A 21671-nucleotide genomic window follows, 5' to 3' on the forward strand; every position below is an offset into this window, starting at 1 on the left:
TAATATTATTCGCCTTGATCGAGACACCCCATATGGAGGAGTACTTTTAGGGATTAAAAAGTGCTATTCTTTCTATCGTATTAACCTCCCCTCGATTCCAGGCATCGAAGTTGTCGCATGTCAAATGACAATACAAGGTAAAGAGCTTTGTATTGCCTCAATATATATTCCTCCCAGAGCACAGGTTGGGCAACGGCTGCTCTTTGATTTAATAGAACTTCTTCCCTCGCCACGTTTGATTTTGGGAGACTTCAACTCTCATGGTGTGGCTTGGGGTTCCCCTTACAATGATAACCGCTCCTCTTTAATCTATAACCTTTGCGATGACTTCGACATGACTATTTTAAACAACGGTGAAATGACACGTATCCCGAAACCTCCAGCGCGCCCAAGCGCTTTGGATCTATCCTTATGTTCGACGTCGCTACGGTTGGATTGCACATGGAAGGTAATCCTCGATCCTCACGGTAGCGACCATCTGCCTATTCTTATTTCAATTACAAACGGGTCAACTCGCATGCGACCAATTGACATTCCGTATGACCTCACACGGAATGTCGATTGGAAGTTATACGGGGAAATGATTTCAAAAGCGGTCGAGTCGATTCAACATCATCCACCACTTGAAGAATACAACCTCCTCGCGGGCTTGATTCTCGACGCCGCGTTGCAAGCCCAAACGAAGAAATATCCCGGCGTAACGATCAAAGAACGGCCTCCCACTCCGTGGTGGGACCAAGAGTGCTCCGATGTCTACACGCAAAGATCCGACGCGTTTTTGGCCTTCTAGAAGGGAGGTATACCCGACGACTATATACGGTATTCGGAGCTTAATACCAAGCTTAAAAGCCTGGCTAAAGCAAAGAAACGCGGATATTGGCGTCGGTTCGTGAACGAGACGTCGAGGGAGACATCGATGAGCACTCTTTGGAACACAGCCCGAAGAATGCGGAATCGCGTAACGGTCAACGAAAGCGAGGAGTCTTCAAGTCGGTGGATATTTGATTTTGCCAGGAAAGTATGTCCGGACTCTGTTCCTGCGCAAAACTTTGTTCGCGATACGTCTCCGGGAGCAAAACATTGTACCGCAGGATTGGAGGCAAGTGAAGGTGATCGCCATCCAAAAACCAGGGAAACCAGCTTCTGATCACAACTCTTATAGGCCGATTGCAATGCTATCCTGTATCCGGAAATTGATGGAAAAAATGATACTCCGTCGTTTAGACCATTGGGTCGAATCAAATGGTCTACTATCAGATACTCAATTTGGCTTCTGCCGTGCCAAAGGGACGAATGATTGTCTTGCGTTGCTTTCAACAGATATTCAGCTGGCGTATGCTCGCAAAGAACAAATGGCGTCTGCGTTCTTGGACATTAAGGGGGCTTTTGATTCCGTTTCTATTGACATTCTTTCGGGTAAACTTCACCGACAAGGATTTTCTCCAATTTTGAACAATTTTTTGCACAATTTGTTGTCCGAAAAGCACATGCATTTTACGCACGGCGATTTGGCAACTTTTCGCATTAGCTACATGGGTCTTCCCCAGGGCTCATGTTTAAGCCCCCTTCTTTACAACTTTTATGTAAATGACATCGACGAATGTCTGGCAAATTCATGCACGATAAGACAACTTGCAGACGACAGTGTAATCTCTGTTACAGGAGCTAAAGCTGCCGATTTGCAAGGACCATTGCAAGATACCTTGGACAATTTGTCTGCTTGGGCGTTACAGCTAGGTATCGAATTCTCTCCGGAGAAGACTGAGATAGTAGTTTTTTCTAGGAAGCATGAACCTGCTCAGCTTCAAACACAATTAATGGGTAAAACGATTTCTCAGGTTTTAGTACACAAATATCTTGGTGTCTGGTTCGACTCTAAAGGCACCTGGGGTTGTTACGTGAGGTATCTGATGAAAAAATGTCAACAAAGAGTGAATTTTCTTCGTACAATAACCGGACAATGGTGGGGAGCCCACCCAGGAGACCTTATAAGGCTTTACCAAACAACGATACTGTCTGTTATTGAGTACGGGTGTTTCTGCTTCCGCTCCGCAGCAAACACACATTTGATCAAACTGGAGCGAATACAATATCGTTGTTTGCGTATCGCCTTGGGTTGCATGCAGTCGACCCATACGATGAGTTTGGAGATCTTAGCTGGAATACTACCATTGAAAAACCGCTTCTGGAGCCTGTCTTCTCGTATTCTAATCAAATGTGAGGTCTTGAACCGTCCCGTGATTGAAAATTTTGAAAGGTTAATCGAACTTAATTCTCAAACCCGTTTTATGACATTGTATTTCAATCACATGTCCCAAAATATTAACCCTTCTTCGAATATTCCAAATCGTGTCGACTTATCAAATACTTCTGATTCTACTGTGTTTTTCGATACATCCATGATAGAAGAAACTCGTGGAATCCCGGATCATTTACGCGTGCAGCAGATCCCTAAAATTTTTTCCAATAAATATCGAAACATCAACTGCGACAATATGTACTACACTGACGGATCACTTCTTGTTGGGTCCACTGGCTTCGGTATCTTCAATAACAATTTAACCGTCTCCCATAAGCTCGATAATCCTGCTTCTGTTTACGTCGCAGAATTAGCTGCAATTCAGTACACCCCATGCCCACGGACCATTATTTCATCTTTACGGACAGTCTCAGTTCCATTGAGGCTCTCCGATCGATGAAAGATGTTAAGCACTCTCCGTATTTCCTGGGGAAAATACGGGAACATCTGAGTGCTTTATCCGAAAAATCTACTCAGATTACCTTAGCGTGGGTCCCTTCTCACTGCTCGATACCGGGTAATGAGAAAGCGGACTCTTTGGCTAAGGTGGGCGCAACAAACGGTGATATTTATGAAAGACCAATTGCCTTTAATGAATTTTTCGCATTTGTACGTCAGAATACGATCATCAGTTGGCAAAATTCTTGGACCAAGGGGGAACTGGGAAGGTGGTTACATTCCATAATCCCCAAGGTGTCGACGAACCCGTGGTTCAAGGGGTTTGATGTAGGTCGGGATTTCATTTGCGTGATGTCCCGGCTTATGTCCAATCACTATAGATTTGACGCGCATCTCCGTCGTGTTGGGCTCGGGGAAAGTGTTATCTGTGCCTGTGGTGAGGGTTATCACGACATAGAGCATGTGGTTTGGTCATGCCCTGTACACCGTGACGCCAGGTCTAAATTAATAGCTTCCCTGCAGGCCGAAAGTAGGCAGCCGGCTGTTCCTGTTCGTGATGTCTTGGCGAGCCGTGACCTATCCTACATGTCCCTTATATACGTTTTCCTGAAATCCATCCACGCCCCAGTTTAGTCCTATCCCCTTCCGCCTACATCCAACCAAACGACAAGAACACGTTAAGACCCCGGATCCGGAAACAGCAATCAGACCCGCACGATACTCTCAAGGCCCGATGAAAACAACCCAATATGCCAGTCCGTAATATCTTGGCCCAGCAGCGGAACAAATTTAATATGCTGCTTACCTATGGCAATGAAAATCATCAAACAGCAAACCTGTGCTTTTAATGCAAAATATTCTCGCTTTAAGTTAGATTTAGTTTCAGCTCGTAGTCGGCAGCGAGAATAAAAAATTTGCTTTTAGTTATTAAGATACTTTAGAAAGTAAGCTACCAGATATAATTGGCGCCGTTAAACATTGAATTGTATTTGTGCCGTGTCAAATAAACTATAGATGAGGAAAAAAAAATGATAATTGAAAAAAATGGGGAAAAAGAAAAAAAACAACAGAGAAGTTTTGATGCAAACTGATTCATTACACATGAATGGTTAACTCAAGTCTTCAAAATGCGGTTAGTGAACATTAACATACGGTCTGTGATCCGTATATCAAAGACCGTTGGATGGAAGCCATATCGATTTTCCGGGTGCAGCTTTTAATCCTGTTGATGAGATGTTTGTTTTCTCGAAATTCCAATTATCCTAGTGCTACAGCAAAAAAAATCTTCGACAGGACGACATTGCAGCGAATTTGTCGGGTTTCGGCCTTTTGGCACGTATCTTTTATTCTGCTTCTGCAGAAACATTAGCGTTTTCTTGGCGCAGTGCGAAGAGCCTTGTCCGGCCAAAGCACGCGCGGGCATCTTGGCCAGAGAGCTACGGAAGGCTAAAGTGAAGGTAGCAGTTATACAAGAGGTGCGTTGGCCTAAAACCGGAAAACGTGAATTCCGGGCGGTTGATCCGACCGCGGGCACTTTTTTCAAGTATCACATCTACTACAGTGGCATCGGAGATACAAACGCACAAGTCGGACGAGAGGAGTTCTTCCGTCCCATTATTGGTAAGGAAAGCTTTCTCTCTACCACCAACGACAACGGCTTGAGGCTAGTGAACTTCGCCGCGGCCAGGGGAATGGCCATCTTGAGTACCCATTTTGCACGTCTGTACATTCGAATACACCTGGACACACCGCAACGGAGAGGCCTGCTTCCAGATCGACCACATGCTGATCGACGGCCGTCACTTTTCAGACGTCAAAGATGTGCGGTCCTTCCGAGGGCCAAACATCGACTCGGATCACTATCTCGTGGTAGGCAAGATTCACGCCCGGTTGTCCAACGCATTTAAATCGAGATCGGCGAAGCAGATACGTCTGGACATCCAGAGGTCATCAGCGGAAGGAGTTGCTGCAGAGTATACTCGGAAAGTTGATAGACGGATCGGTGAACCAGTTGGAGTGAACCTGAACCAGTAGTGGAAGCACATCCATGATGCGGTCAGCGAAATAGCGCGAGAAATGATAGGCATGACAACGGGAACCACGCGTAGTGGGTGGTTAGATGCTTAGTGTCTAGAGGGGACGGAGGAGAAGAACCGAGCCTACGCCAACACGTTTTTTTTCCTGTGTGGGCTTATCACTGCGACCAGAGATTAGATCTATTGTGATATTGCCCAAGTGTTTTCTGTACTCCGTACTTCATGTTATTGGCAGTATCACTATTAAAAGTTAGAGATACGCTTATCATTCATATCCGTGGTTGTGTGTAAGTTTTACCTTTCCGTTTCAAGCTACACTACTATTCCGAGCCTCTGTTCCTCCTAACAAAGTCCTTTGGCAACCAAATGGCCTGATTCTACTAAGATTCGAACCCACGACCATCCGCTTACCAAGGCGAACTCTGTAACCTTGCGGCTACGGAGCTCCCCAGCGGCAACACGATAGTAGCAGCTAATCGTGTAACGCGTCACATGCGGTAGAAATACCGGGAGGCAAGAGCTGCCGAGAAGAGGCTTCATCGCCGTAAGAAACGTGAGCACTACGATCGCGTCCTCGCGGAGGCGGAGAATTGCTTCACCAGGCACGACACGAGGAGGAGCTTTCTTTGTTAAAAATCTGTCCACTGTCCACGTGGGATGTGGATGGCCCATAATGAACTACGCATCATCACGGGACTCTTCACTGGACAGTGTCCTGCATTTTATCATTTGAAGAAAACCGTCAAAGTCGTAACCGACACTACCAATCGTAAAACGATCATTGTTTTCATAAACTATGTAGTACCAATTGGGGCACAGGCTTACAACCAACAAGCTCAACTCAATCAATGAGTTCAAGCAGCTTAAAATCTGTGTAAAGCAATCAGGGCCAGCCATGAGAGACAAACATTCCTGTCGCAGTGGCACTTTAGCCTAATGCCATTCAGGCATACAAAAAAAGGAGGGAGTTCGAACATTCATACCAATGTGAATGCTGTAAACATGAATAAGGGTGATAATTTGGTATTATTATTCAATCAATCAACAACCAAGAAATGTTATTTTTACGTCGATTCTCTAGGGAATATGCTTTATAGCTTCCTGAATCCCGGATGTTTCAATTGTTTCGAGCTTCTTCTTGATTTTTCCATCAAACAATCGGCGTTTTTTGCTCTGTAACCTTTATGGTAGACCATTCGCTTCAAATTTGCTCAGAATGTATCCTTTCGCAATAAACCCGATATTGCCTTGCCGCAAATCCCCTAAAGTTGCATCAGCATAGTGTGACAATGCAAGATCTGGCCAAAACACTACTTTGTCATTTTTACGACGGTCTTCTTCCGACAACGCCTTTTTGTCAACTATGGTAAACTTGACAGAATCGACTGGTCGTGTTACTAGTTATATAAAAATAGATCTTTATTTTGTGGAAAAAGATTTTTCGATTTGTGCAGCATTTCGAAATCGTAGACCAATTTTAAAGTTGTTCGGATTTTTTTCCTCACATGTTACTCATCGTTGGTCATCGCAATGAATTAACTTCGCGCGCAACATTGTTCGATTTGGTCACTTACCACGGTGACACATACCTTTTCCTTTCCGCCGTAGTCGTGGAGATGCAGAGGTAAACTCGATCTCCAACAACAACGACTGTTACACCTCGTTCCTTACAACATCTTCCTTCACTCTAACGATCGTGGTCGGCGCAAAAACTACTGTATTGTTGTACACTGGAAATGGTAAACTAATCCCAAGCTGCCATATACGTGGTTCTTTGTGCAACTTCACTAGCTCAGATCCATCACGGAGGAGCAACTACGAAATATGCGGTCGTCAAGCTCAACCAAGAAATGTTATTTTTACATCTAAAACAAAGGTTCAAATGACCGACCTGTGGTCAGGTATCCAAAGTTATTTTATATGGGGAACCGAGCAGATTTTTCAAATCTTTGAATACGTTAGCTTCAGGATATATACAGCTCACGAATCACAAGTAGGCAGCAAACTTTTATGCAACTCTAAAAAATATTGATTATGTTCATGAGTTAATGAATTCTCACAGTTCTAACGTTAACTAAAACACGAAAACACAGTACAAATTGTCGTACGCTGTGATTCACAATTATCACAAAAATAATCTGCATTTGATATTCTTCATTTTTATTAGTACCAACTTGCGTAGACTTAAGGCCCAAACACAATGGATACGTTTGCGTTGCGTTGACGTTAATTTGACAGAAAATGTATGAGCTAACTGTCAAATTACCGCAAATGCAGCCGCAACGTATCCATCGTGTTTATGCCTTTAGGGTGAACTTTTAGGTTGATGATGAGGTTGATGAGTTCGGATCATTTCAATTAGCAAACATCACCGAAAGTGTATGACGTGACGACAACAACCCTAATAGGGCTAGACAGAGTAACAGATACATTTTCATGACTCGATTTATTGTGTAATCTGTTTTGATTTGTATTTTTTCCTAAGAATATAATAATATTTATCATTATTCCTGCTTATACTTATACTTTGATACAGTGACTGTACATCTAGTGATTCCAATTAGTCGTGATTCATTTTCTTTCTTATCAAACGTGACGCAGACGCAGAATATATTCAAATTAAATGACTAAATTTAGATATTGGTGAAACAAGCGAAGTTTTTTTTTGTGCCCAGCGTTTTGAAATTTCCGTACAGTTTGAGCCAGTTTTCTTTTTCGGAAGTGAATATTGAGCTCAGCACGAAAAACGTTGGTGGACTGAGTGTGCTTTGTGAAACGTGTAAAGTTTGCAAGTTAGCGTATTTACTAACGTTGTGGTGCGCAAACATATGATTTAAGAAAACTCTTGTATTGCGAAGAGAGAAAATTTGTTGTAACTTTGTGTTAAACGAAGAAATTGAAGTTGGTCACAGAAATTGTAACAGAAACTATTTTTTTATAAACATCTATTTCAACAACTGTTGTTATTGCTCAATTCGGTGTTAATATTAATCTCTGAACCTTTTACCAGACTAATAATGACACCGCCTTGTTATAATATACGAAAATGTTATGTTGTAGATATGCATATATGCTACTTTCTGTTGTTTGATTAGTACTGTAGTAGAATATTTTGCTATTATGAGAGTGCGTCGTTGTGTTTTTAACCTCTAAGTTAGATCTTTCTGTTTGTTCTGTCAATGTTAAAATGGCTGTTTGCAATATGCTGGGTCCAACTGATAGCTTCTTTATTTGCTGCTATTTAATTTGCATGAAAGTAATATTATGTTATGTAAAACTTATCACACCTGAAATTACTAGCAAAAGAACGCTTGCTACTACAAAAGCACTACACTTTTGAGTGTAAATAATTCTTTGTAAAGATAACTTAGGCAACAAAGTTTTGCATATTTACTTATTTTACTCGATACTCTCACGAAAAAGCGCATGTATCATGTTTTCATATTGATTTGCCTCCGTGAGACAAACATCCCTAAACTCTATCGCATTCCTATCACTAGTTCAACTTTTCAACTCTGAAACGTCTACAGCTGTACCCCTTCGTCATTACGTTACGCGGAACATAAATAGATATCATTGTTTCTCTCATTTCGCGGTAGTTCAACCCACAATTTGGGAATTTTCAAGGATCATTCAGTTAGTCATGAAGGTAAAACAATTTTCAAGGATAGGAAAGAGGGAGAAAAAAAAGAAAAACGATCCTAGCCTAGGGATACAAACAAAAACAACAGGATCTTACAATGACTATAGATTGTGCCGACGGCCTTGCACCCGTTTGACCAGGTTACAAATCTTTACCGTAGGCCCTAGCTTGAGACCCATGTACTTCATCAGCATATCGCTGTTGAGTAAAAGAAGCGCTTTACCATCGATTTCCTGCAATGGATATAAATTTAACATAAGAAAATTGAAAACGTGTAAAAATATGTTATAATCAGTCCTGCGAGACTGATCATACTTACATGATCTCGAAAGAGCTCCGCGTGAACTGCTAAAGCCGGGTCCTGCACGGCAATAAACTGTATCACATCTTCAATGGTCCAATCGCTTGGTTGACCACGGGGCATTTGAGGACGAGTAACGGCCGGTGGCGATACAGATGGAACCATCGCAACATTACGCGGTGAGTTTACAGAAGCCTCCGTGACTGTTTGATGGGCACCCGTTACGAGCATTGACGAGGCAGGACACGGTTGAACCGGTACGGTCGGCGGTGCGATTTGTTGCACTGGGATGGCCGGAATTATAGTATTAGGTATAGGTGCGGGTGCCACATTTGCTGTTGGTGTTGCGTGTATAATGGCAGCTGGTGCTTGCGCAGGGGATGCTGCCGAAGCGGACATACTAGATGAAGAGGATGATGACGAAGAGGAAGAAGACGCAATAGCTGCCGCAGCAGCACTGACAGCTGCAGCTACTGGACTTTGCGATTCCGTCTTGATGATCGTGCTGGAAGCATTAGGCATACTTGGTGCAGGAGGTGGAACGGCTACAGTTGATGTCGGTGTTGGGTGCACTGCAGCTAAAGTGAGAATATTGTAGAATCCAGAAAAGAAATTAGAAATTATGTAAGTTATCTTTCCTTTCAGAATTACATAGTTCTGAGAATCTTCTGATTAAATCGAGCATTGTTGATAATAAAAGTGATAATTTTATGTGTACTCACCCAAACTGGTCGTCACTGTGGACGGAGCTGGAGAAGACGAGCTTGGCTCGTTGTTTGTCGTTGATGTTGCAGTCTCTCGTTCCACCGCTTTGCGCTTCGGCGAGGGACTTCGCGGATTTTCATGTTGGGTCGTTTCTCGTGTGATAGACGCTGCCTTCGGCGAGGCAGCAGCTATCGGTGGAGGAGTGGCGGATCGTACCACCGTCGATTCAGCTCGGAGCGGTCGCTTCAGTGGTGGAGATTGCACCATACAGGCATCGCACTGTTCCGGTCCTGGCTCCAGTGTAATCAAATGGCTACATGCTCTGCATGCGGTGCACAAAACTTCCAGAAATTCAGACAGACCACTGTTTCCCTTTTGTCTGATGTACGGAGGAATTTTAACGGTGAAATTTTTTCCTGCTGCTGTAACAATATGAACGTCACCGTCCAGACCAAATAATAGCGGTGACAACTGTGAATGATCCTTGGAAGCAGCCAGCACTTCCTGGAGACAGAGTTTCGCCAAAGTTTGATGGTTTGGCGCAGTCACCATTGAAGGTAGCTTGGAGCTGTTGATAAACGGCCCTCCCTTGCATCGACTGTGGAAATGGGCTGTAACCGGAGTCGTCGGAGTCATCGAATCCGGTTCCGAGAGCATGGCAAATGATGACCGCGCACCTTTCGAGCGGGCATTGCTTCCATCCATTTTGTTTTTCTGACCAGGTGGTTGCATTGGATGACAACTTTTTGCGCACCATCCGACAGGAAATATGTCCCGGGAATCGTAGCGACACCAATAGTCGAATGCCCCTCGCCAACCATCAAATGTAACGTGGATTTGATCCTCTTTCACAGCATCAACCGTTGCACAGCAAATTAATTGTGGATTTTTCTTGTCCACTGCTTCCAGCTTTTGACCAACCTGTGAATAGGATAGCGCAACATTAAATCAAAATTAAACTAACAAAAATTTAGAAAAATCTAACAAACCTGAAATAAATTGCACTTAGGCGTTGGTGGTTCCGGCATAAAGATGTGCTCCGGTGCCATCTGCGCCCCGTTCAGAGTTTTTAGTAGAAACGTCGGCCAGCTGCTTGCATTCATTCGAAATCCAAGCGGTGGCTGTAGCATTTCTCCAGTCTTCTCGCAGTGTCCAATGGGATGAATTTCGGTGGAATCTACTAGCCGCCAAAAATCATTTTTATTGTCACTGCCATCGAGGCGAAGACGAAGTCGTGAACCAAGCACGCCTACCACACTCGCTATGCAGGTCGAGGTAACGTTCCGGGGGTCCAGTGCTTCAAGTTTCATGCCAATTTTGAACTCGTTCTTTGGCGGTCCAACGGCCTGCTTAAAACACTCGGCCGGCGCAGGAACGCTTCCAGACTCCTTCAGATACTCGGTCCAATCGAATACGTGAAAACTTTCATATTGGAAGGGGCCGGTTGACGTTGTTGTAGTAACCTGGAAGGACGTCACGCAACATTGCATAATCAGTAGATGTTAAACATACATATTTGTTAACCATAGAAAAAACCGTATAAACAATTGTGCAGTCTTGAATCTACAGATCCTATTGATATGAATAAACGATCAAATGATGAAAATTGAAAAATCTAAATATTATAAAACCTAGATTTGACATTTAGTCAATTTTAGATCCTTCTTTTAAAGAATTATGTTACAAATTTTGTCATTACAAATAGAACTGCTGGAAATGTGTATTTGAAAAGTAAATGTAAAGTGTAACATCACCAGTAACAAGAACATTTCTATACTAGAACTTACCGGACTTATCCTGCTAGCAGCTTGATCCCGACCGGGAGAATTGCTTCCATTATTTCTGCGTCCGTTAGCGCTGTTGTTGTTGCTATTACTGTTGTTATTGTTGTTATTATTATTTCCATTGATTTTCGGCCCGCCGGGTGCTGCTCCGGAGGTAGTCGACGGAAGCGTCCCATCCAGAGACTGTGCTGCGGACGTTCCGCCCGAGAGCGATTTTTTCTGATGCTTCTTCATACAGAACGTGGAACAATAGTTGGGCTTTGGTGCGTTGGCACGTATCACATTATCGCACTGAATGCAGGCACCTTTACTATATGCTTTGCGAAACTCAAGGATGCAGGTTTCTGAGCAGAATTCCTTCTTTCCGTTTTGAGTCGGAAGAACGTATTTGAGCGGGGTTTTATTTTCCCCGCACCAGACACAAGAACTGCTGCTGCTGGAAGTTGTTCCGTTACTCCCCGCTACACCACCGGCAGCAAATTTGCGGGGAGTCCTTCCCGAACCGGAAGTGCTATTACTGGACCGTCGCTCGGTATTTGTTTCTAAACTGTTGATACCGCTACTACTTGTAATGTTGTTGCTATTGCTGCCTGGTGATGAGCTTCCAGATGTGGACATTACAAAGTATCCTCTGATTCACTCAGTTCACCGATTTCGCAATCGATAGCACCGTCCTGTTATTGCTGCGCCAAATTTAACCAGGACACCGTTCTTCCTAACATAAAAAAACAAACACGTAGATCAAAACACGGCACTAATATTCTTCCAGCAAATTCCAACCAATATTATTCCTTTCTCAACTTGTCTGCAAGCGGGAATCGATTTATCGCCACTTTTCACCGTTTGCTTCCTCTGCGTCCTCGTCGCCTACTTGCACGGAGTTTGTTCCGAATTCAATAGTTGCTTAAATTTTCAAAATTTTCACATCGCACCGCAAGTAGACAAAACATCATCATTTAACGGTTAGGCACGCCGTTTATTCCTTCTAAATGTGAATCGAAAAGCAACGCGTTTTATTTTTCAACCAATTTGCGAATAATTACTGCGACTTTTATCGGCGAAAAACTGATTAAATCCACTTTTTCTTACACTCTTCTTTCCTGCTGCTGACACTTTTTCCGATATGAGGAAGAGACGCGTTTTGTCAAAAATTTTATTTTTCTTCGCTCTCGCTTTGACGCCATGCCACTGATGCGCTGGAGCTTTTGTTGCGATCTCGTTTACCCGCTCGGACCCAAACTGCCCATCTCGTTCTAGCATTTTACGACGTTGCGTTTTTGACTTTTGTGCCTTCCGCTTTGTGCTCCTCCTTTAAAGCCGTTTTGTTTGTTTTGTTGCTGGCTTCGACATAAAAGTGTCGATATCGATAAGTTTTGTATATCGAGAAACATCCCTCGTTGTCCATTGCCGAAGTTGTCCAAAAGGGCGAAAAAGTTTTTTGAATAAAAATATGTTTTTGTTTTCACAAAAAAATTAAAGCAGTTTAACAATACATATATTCTACAGTTCGTTTTAAACTTTTTTTATATAAGAATAATGAAATGCTGTAACAATATACAGCTTTTTATTATTCTTATATAAAAAAAGTTTAAGAATACAAATCTAGTCCAAAAGCAGTGTCACAACAACAGCTAATATTTAATATCAGGGGTCTTCATGTCAAGCTTTTATACAAATACCCAGCCGTAAACCGTGTATCTTCCATTACTCGTCAATGGAAGTGAGAATTTTTACGGCTAAGTATTTGTATACGAGCTCGACATGAATACTCATATTGAATATTGAGAATAGGTTATGTTTCCATTTATATTATATAATTAACTACACATTCCATTCCATTCTACAAAGACGCTCAGTAAGAAATTTATTTAACCTAGAATAACTATGGTACATTCGCTTCAGGGCACAGTTTTTTTGCAATTTTGTGATTTTTTATTGATTCGTCAATCTTAGTTTGGAAATGAAAATCGAATGTTCGATGTAAGCTGAATATTTTTGAAGTTGAAAACAATCTATTTTAATTTTGAGACATTTTTCTGTACACCTCTAGTTCACCTATTATTTCCTATCGAGCAGACTTTGCTAATTTGAATATGTAAATGTAAAAATAACGACATGAAAATTTTACTTGAATCACTAAAAAATAAAACATTCAAAAAGAAAATGTATATCTCAGAAAACGTCATTTTATTGAATTCAAATTATTCTATCAAAATGACAACTCTTGAAGACAAAACTTAACATATGCAGTCTATTAACAATATCCTGTTATTGTTCTGTTGTTCTTGGACATAACAAAATTATTGCTGAAATAAAACCATGTCGTCCACACGTGAGAAAAAATCAAGTCTTACGCACTTACGGTAATAATTATAAGGTAAAACGCCAATATTTGTTCTATGATAGTTTTTAGCGATTTTTTTAACGCGTTTTTATGCGGATCTCGGAGTTTACGTGGTTTTTTTCAAGCGGATTTTCCGGAAAAGTTGTTTTTCACGCTGTTTTCAATGGGTTTTCATTTTTTTTTCTTCACATATCGTTTATTTGACACGGTACAAATACAATTTAATGTTTAACGGTGCCAATTATATCTGATGACTTAAAAACTACAAGCAAATCTTTTATCCTCGCTACCGACTACGAACTGAAATTAAGTCCAACTTAAAACTAATATGGATTTCTCAATCAGTGTTTTGTTGTTAAATAGTTTTTCATTTTTAAATCGTTTATAGTCCGATGAGTTCACTTAATCAAATTACTGATTATTCGCTGATTTGGCCTAACCTTTTTCTTCTTCTTGATTTTCAGCTCGATTTGCAGGTGGAAATAACACATTCTTTTACGAAAGTAATCATCAAAAATGATTAAAAACCTTTAGCAAATGGAGGTTTTTTCGCGGGCTTCAGAATTTACGCGTTATTTACGCGGATTTCGGATTCTACGCGTTTTTTACGCCAATTTCGCGGATTTGTTTTACGCGCTTGCAATAGAATGTTTTATTGCTTTTCTTACTTACTACCTTTTTAATGTGGAATTTATTTAGTGGTAGTTCATCTTTGTTGAATTTATTTTAACCATTACCTTTGCGGTACCATTATGATTTATGATTTGTGCTCAGTTTCTTGTAACTTGGTTCAGTGTATTTTTCTCTTCTCCATTCTTACGCAAAACCGTTTCTTAGAGCGGAAACGATTAAGAAGAACTTCGCAGCAATATCAACAAATCATTGGCAAATGAACAACCAAAACTTATCGACGATTTTTGAATTGAGACAGGTACAGTAACTGTAAAAGAATCGCTAAAATTCTAGTACTTCAACAAAATAGAACCGCACTGCGCTTTTCGCCACGGTTGAAGCTTTCGGTAAAGTTGCACGGCGGTAGCGACGCGATGCAGCTTACCGTAGCCGTTACTGGCAACATGCGCAACCGGACCGTCCAACCGACAAACAGCCGAAGTCCAGCGTGCGGCGGGTGCAATACAACATGTGGTGACTGCCGGAAACGGTTGCTGGCCTATCTGTGAATGAAATAAGCACAGCCCAATCCGAGTCTTGCTGCCGTGTTCGGTCGGAGAGGGTGGTCGGGAGGAAAATCGTTTATAAAAGGGTATACAAGTCGGTGAGTTTTACGATTTGCTGCAAGGACGTCGGTGATATAACACTTGTTGAACATTCTGGACGAAGCGAGGTGTAAAGTATTGGTCGCAAGTAACGGGAAGATTTGGTTGTGTACTGAGACAGGACTCTGCGTTTTGGGCGCAACCTAATGCCCACCGGAGCACTTCGTTCCGGATCGCCCCAAAGTGTAGTTGGGTGCATTGTGTGCATTTAGTTGTTTATCGTACGCAAAAGCGAGTGATTATATTATTATAGTACAGATAAAACGTAGTGAAATTAAGCGTGACAAACGGCGTCGCTGCCGAGCGTCGCGGGGAACCTTAGGCTATCGGTGTAAAAGCTGTTTGTGAAGTATAAAATTTTTGATGTTGAAATTATCGAGAGTTGATCACAGCACCTGAAGCGAAGCGGGCCGTTGAAAATCCCTGTTTGATACCCGTTTCGCAAGTGAACCACCCGAATCAGACGACTCGCAACAGGCAAGGTGTTAGCCAATAAAATCCGTGCCAGCGGGCAAGCAGTATAATCTGTTCCGAAATTTCACGGTTCACTAAGTTTAACACCCTAGTGGGAATTTGCCGACTACGGTCAGGGAAGCTAGTGAGCGCAATCCGCACAGAAGCCGTAATTGATTTCGTAGGACCGACGGTGAAACTGATTGAATTTTTGAGGTTCAGCACGCTTTAGAAAACCAAGGCATTCGGTGTACTTTCAACCAGCGAAGTTTAGTGAAAGTTAGATAAACAAAAAGCAGCCGAGAAAATATTTCGGTTTCTTTTGAATAAGACCTATTTTGTGTAACCTCTGCAATCAACATAAATTAGTGTGAGTATATTTATATATGATATATAATATGTGTACATGTAAAAAAATGCCGCGGAACCAGCATTGGTTTAGTTGTTGGGCATGAAAAAAACACCACTGATGACATGGGATCGAAAAATATACACCATCAACAAAATTTCCCTGCCGTCATGCTAAACAGTAATCAGTACCTATATCTTAGATGAGAGATTTGAGGGTGCAAATTGCTGTCTTGTTTACGTATGTTGTTCCTTTGTAACCAGATAGCGTTGGTTTTGCTATACATTATGTTAGTAAATGTTTGCCTAAACCTTGTATTGCGTCACCATTATTTGGGATAAGTGATTGTGCACGCCATTAATAAAAGTAAAATCGCAATAAAACGCAGAGTTTTTTTGTGCGCAATGAATTTAAATTGGGTGGAGAAAGGTAACATTCCAATTGCATTTGTCTGAATTTGTCGAACTGCATACTAGAAAAAAAAAACTGCCGAATAGCACAGAATGAAAACCTTCGTCGTTTTCGTGCCAGTCAGAGAAAAAAGTTTGGAACAAAAGTAGAGCTCTATACAAAATAAAAAAAAAAACAGAAACTGCTATCAAATCAGGTTAACAAACAAAGAACTGCGGTTATGCGGAACTTGTGCGGAACTGCGGTGTGATTTATCTGCTTTTCACTGTAATACTAGGGATGTGTTTCTTATCAATTCCTCTAGTGATTCATACTATTGTCCGTATTTACCTTGCCTAAAATATGTGAGATAAACGGCAGTCAAAGTTATCAGCATCACCGGTCAACCGATATCATTGTCCACATGAGATACAGTTTTGTTATATGTTTAACCAAAATTGGGTCAAAACTGTGTCTTGAAGGGACGCTCTAGCCACAAGATTAAAAAAAAAAAAAACAATAAAATGCAAAAAGATCCTGGAATTTTAAAAATAGTACAACTTTGTGTGCATAGAACAATGTTTTTGTATTTCTCTGCTGTGGGATCTTTCAAAAATTGTTTGCTAGATGTTCACAAAGAACAAGATACATATTACTAAGTTTTGCCCTCTTTCAGCTCAACGGATTAAAAAATCGTTACAATGAGTTTTCAAAAAGATTTTTTTTTCAATATACATTTTTTTGCCATTCAAAAAAATTCCTTATTCAAATTTTTAAAAACAAAAAGATAGGCCACGAACACTACAAATTCAACGTAAAAACAACATATGCAGATTAAAACGTCGATCGCACCGTGCTTCTCAGACAGAAAAAACGCGAGATCAATCGGAATATATATAGTTTGCTTGTCTTTCAGTCACGCGCACGACAAACGAAAATTACTCAAATTGCCTTTTTCCCAAGCAAACTCTGAAGCTGAGGTACACTAAAGTTTGTTATTTTTTTGTGGGTAGCAACGCAAACACTCCTGTTCTGACTACAAGTTACCTTTGCATTTAGTCCTCCACTCACCTCCTCTCGCCTAGTATGAAGCCAGTCGTAATGAAATCAAAGCTAACTGCGTCTTAACTAATATTCGGCACTCGTGTTAAATTAGCACATGGCTATAGGTTCTAATGCAGGTGCATCGACAAAAACCGCCAAAAACGTAATAAAGGGCGGAGGGCAATTTTAGGATGTAAGAAAGACATAGTATCAAAGATATCAAGCATGTAAATGAAATTTAAAGTTAGCCAAACCACTGTCGGTTAATTATGAACGTTATTTTATAGTTACATGTTCAATAGGTTCTGTAATGTCATGGCATTACCATCAAAATTAGGTTGTCAAGTGATGGAATAAGGCAGTACCTGTTGTAGTTCATTGGGGATAGACTATGGAAAAGTCAAGAAAATGATGGGGATTATAAATCTTTTTGCTCGAGAAAATAAGCAGTTTGGTTTTTTTTAAAGTGTGTAGCAATTTTTATATGCATTGAAATTGTAATGTTTTGTTGACCGAAGACGTTAATAGCGATCATTTATAAAAAATTGAAGAAAACCGGCTGTAACTCGCCAAAGCCATTTTATGCTAAACATCATATCGAGTTTCAAGTTTAGCTTATGGCGCGTGACAATCCGCACTTGAAATCTATCCAACTTTCTCCCCATTACTCGAAGCTCTAACAAAATTTACAAAAATGTTCTCAAGAAGTTGTACTCAAAGATAAAGCAATATAAGTTTCTTTCGATATTTTTGAAGTAGAAAAGACGTTTAACCTACACAAGACATGCTGCACACAATGTACCCCAACTTAATTCTTTTAGTATACTACGACGTTTAAGATGCACGGAGAAAGGGATAATTATTTCGCTGATACGTGAAAATTTTAGCTGTTTCAAAAAAACTTAGAGTATAAGATAAACCCATTCCCGACGAGAGACATTCAAACTTTGATTCAAGTTCAACAATTATACTTGAAAATTTTCACGATGAAATTATTCAGTAAGGATTGATTTTAATTTGCAATTCAGTTTGTGTTAATTATGTTTATAGTTGATGAGAGTTTGAAGTTCATTTTTTGAGGCAATTATTTTTGAACATTATGTAACATCTGATCAACAGTTTTGATTTAAAATATTTTGATATATCGACATGAAATTTTCAAAGTTTAAAAATTAAATAGGTTTATCTACTATCCTGCAAATGCACTACAGTAAGCCAACTTTTTTTATTTTTTATCAAATAATATTTGTTTGCTTATGTAGGAGAAGACAAAAACAAAGAAGTAGACAAAGGTGGTGGTAATAGGATGAGGATTGTTATGTTGTTACGCAACACTATAAAAGGTTTCTGTGATGGAACGCAGATGACAGATGTTTCATGCGCGTCATTTATCATGTGTAAAGTTATATCGGAGTATTAGAGAGGGATTTGAACTACCCATCAATGAATAAAAAAGGACAGTACTTCGTTATTCCAAGCTTTGCTGTTGTTAATAACAAATTGCAGAGACAAACTTTTGCATGTGTGAATATTTTTTTGAGCAATCCAGTATTTTTTCATGAGCAATGGTTTTTGTAAATTGTTTTTTTTTTCTATCACATTCGTTTTTAGTTATTTTGTAAGTTTAGTTTGAATATAACATATGTTACATCAAACAATTGAGAAAATGAACTATTATTCAAATTATGAAATTGAAAATATAATAAATCATTAGAAAACAATTTTTCGAAAATAATCAAATAATGGAGAAAAAGTCTTTAGATATTGAAGAAAACAGCTGTGCAGTGGATCCGTATGAGAAGCGAGATGTAGATTCGTTTTCGAGTAAGCAATCAATCCACGATCTACTGAACGAAGGATTTATCGCGGTTAGATAATTAATTAAGTTTTAATCCCGCACTGGCCATCTACATCGAATTGTCGATAGTGTCTTAGTTACATATTGAACTTCAACTCGATATTTAAAAAAAAATCATTTTAGATTAAATACCAACTTTTAATAGTTCAAAATGCATTCGAAAGTGGCTAGCCACTACGGGCCAACTAGTTCTAATATAATTTGCACACACAAATTTTACTGAATAAGCCTAAAAATTTAGAAGGTTCTATCAGTTATCTATTTTCTGAATGAGAACGGGTTTGAAATGTAATTCACTAGAAAATAGGTAAATTACAAAATCAGAAATATAATTGATTTAAATAGAACTTTGAATTTGATTTCGAATAGAGGACACATGACTATTTCACAGGTACCTGTTTCAAGGGTTATTTTTTTTAAAGGATGTATAAGTTTTATGAGGTGAAATCTTTGAAAAATTCTATTTCGAAAAAAAAATTCTCACTAAAATATTATCTATGGAAACATTCATATTTTAATATATTTAACTTTACCCAATAAGTATGATGTCTTCAGAAACTTTTAGAACATGTCGCAACATGGGACAAAAATTATTCTTGAGTTATTTTCGTGGCCTCCTCGTTTTTTTAAAAAGATTCTCCAGACATGTTGAGCATATGAGGTAAAGTGTGTTTTAGGCTAAATTTAAATCATTTTTTTCACTTTCAACTAAGCTGTGAGCTACATTTCGATTCAGTTTTGTCAGTAATCTCAACCATCTAAGAAACCACTCTTGGCTAAGTTGGGAATCAATTTTTAGTTTGACATTTTTTTATTCAAAAAAGAACTGAAAAGCTTTCCAGAACGTTCTTTCATTGTATGCATTTGCTAGTGTGCCTACTATCGCTCAGAGACGGCATTTCACTAAAATGCCACACTGCATCAGCTGGCCCTGCTTATTAAGATGCTGAGACCAACGTCAACCGCTGCGCTATCCCCGTTGCCACAGTAGTGGACGCTTCCGTTGTCATTGGTATCCGCTGCCCTGCATCACCTGGTCCTGCTATCGATGCTGAGACGCGCTCCGTTATCCGTTGCCATACCACAGCTGTGGCCGTTATCCTCTGCACTGCTACTGCTGCTGTATCCACTGCTGCTAAGGGAGGACTGCTGTTGTTGCAGTCTAGAATTATAATGATCGGCTTCGGGTGAAACAGGCTCTTATATAGGCCAAATAGCACATTTCAAATGGCAAGGTCTATGATTCTGTCGACCGTGCTTGGGAAGCAATCATATAACGACCAATCAGTGGCCGAAGTTTTCGTTTTGACAAGGCTTCACTATTTTCAATAGTACAATAGTTTGAAAAATAAAATTACAATAATCTGCATTTGGGAAGAATCTTAGAAGATTTTCCAATCTATTGCTGCAAAAACGAAGGAAATCCATCGAATACTAACCGATATATTACCATTTGAAATTGGACATATTTTTCACTTTTTTCGGTATTCTACTTCAAAAGTTCTCAAACCATTTGGCTGAATTTGAATCATTTTCTTTTAAGCCTTCCCGTCTCGTTAGCATTACGTACTCTAATAATTTGAGCCAAATTTAGGATCAGTTTCATTTGATATCAATTGTTTTTTAAACAATTGTGTGTGGTCCCCGTGGTTCTGTGGTTAGCGATGTCGGTCGGCTAGCTCTCCCACACGGTTGTGATATCGGGTTCGATTCCCGATCGAGTCGAGGATCTTTTCGAGCTAGAAATTTTCTCGACTCAGTACTGGGGCACGGTGTATCGTTGTACTTATCCTACACATGCAAAATGTGCCAAAAACAATATCGATAACGAATTCTCTCAACTAATCTAGTTGATCGAGACCGCTATTAGCCCCAAGGCTAGGCGTGCGATATTGTTGTTGTTGTTTTTTAAAAGTAGGTAATTTCTGTTGTTTTTGGAGTGGTTTGAAAAAAATTTATAATTCTTTCAATTTCCGATCCTTACCTTCGATGCGTTTTTAGATTATTTTCCTTACCGCGTTATAGTCACTTAAAGTTACATTCGAAATTCTTTTCTTTTCGATTTCTTCTGGAGTCAGCATAAACTTTTTTATGCTTTCATTCTACCTTTTAGAGAAGTTTTGAAATTTTTTTACGTTAGTTTGAGATAAACTTTTGATAGAAGCTTTCGATCTTTTCCTGATGATTTTTTTAGATTGTCCTGTTTTCCTGAGAACTTGTTGAACTGAAATTGAAGTAATATATTTTTTACTTTCTGCTTCAGTTTGCTTCTTTTTTTAATCTTTTATAACTTGTAGAAAAGTTTTTATCTTTCCAGCTTCTACAGAAGCTTTGAGCAATACTGACTTACTGTCCTTTTTGTTTTTTATCTTTTATTTGATTTCATCAAGCAGTTTACAACTTTATTATAAATACATTTTTGTTTTAGCCATATCCTGGTTTCATGAATTTTGTGCTATTTTTTGACTATTTTCTGTTTGGGCTCCAAGTTTGTTTTGCTAGAAGTCATTTTAGAGTAGACTTTAGAGTCTATTGTGTTGTTTTCCTCCCGTTTAGACGTTTTTTTTTTAAAATCATTTAATTAATCTGAAATTATTTTTGTTTAATTCTTTTGCTAACTTTTTTTATGTTTACTCCCTAAATAAACCACAAAAACAAACCTTTATCAAGTTTTATTTGTAAAAAAATATCCACGTGGGTAAAGAGAAGGGAGGGGGGGGGAATGGGGTTTTATTAATTAATTAATTTCGCATTTTCACCTGAATGAAATTTCGGCCAAAATGTTGGGA

The 21671-nt window shown here is 39.8% G+C and overlaps 2 protein-coding genes across 3 annotated transcripts in view; one reads left to right on the top strand and one right to left on the bottom strand.

Moving 5' to 3' along the window:
- Positions 1 to 7161: 7161 nt before the first annotated feature.
- On the bottom strand, positions 7162 to 12335 carry LOC129731063 (polycomb protein Scm). Of its 2 annotated transcripts, XM_055690803.1 has the most exons (6): positions 11948 to 12335; positions 11171 to 11882; positions 10373 to 10846; positions 9401 to 10304; positions 8697 to 9256; positions 7162 to 8610 (listed from the first exon to the last, which is right to left on the bottom strand). In XM_055690803.1, exons 2-6 carry the CDS (start codon positions 11783 to 11785, stop codon positions 8479 to 8481), a joined length of 2685 nt encoding a protein of 894 aa, XP_055546778.1. In that variant the 5' UTR covers positions 11786 to 11882; positions 11948 to 12335; the 3' UTR covers positions 7162 to 8478. The 2 variants fall into 2 exon arrangements, with proteins under 2 accessions (XP_055546778.1, XP_055546777.1); XM_055690802.1 differs by having other exon boundaries at positions 11171 to 12335.
- Positions 12336 to 14691: 2356 nt separating this feature from the next.
- LOC129730481 (uncharacterized) overlaps positions 14692 to 21671 on the top strand; it is a 106669-nt gene continuing 99689 nt past the window's right edge. The window contains exon 1 of the mRNA XM_055689827.1: positions 14692 to 15611. The gene's annotated coding sequence lies outside the window, so the exon portion shown is untranslated. The remainder of the gene's footprint in view (positions 15612 to 21671) is intronic.

Source organism: Wyeomyia smithii, chromosome 3 (assembly GCF_029784165.1).
Source record: "Wyeomyia smithii strain HCP4-BCI-WySm-NY-G18 chromosome 3, ASM2978416v1, whole genome shotgun sequence".
NCBI classification, from domain to species: Eukaryota; Metazoa; Arthropoda; class Insecta; order Diptera; family Culicidae; genus Wyeomyia; species Wyeomyia smithii.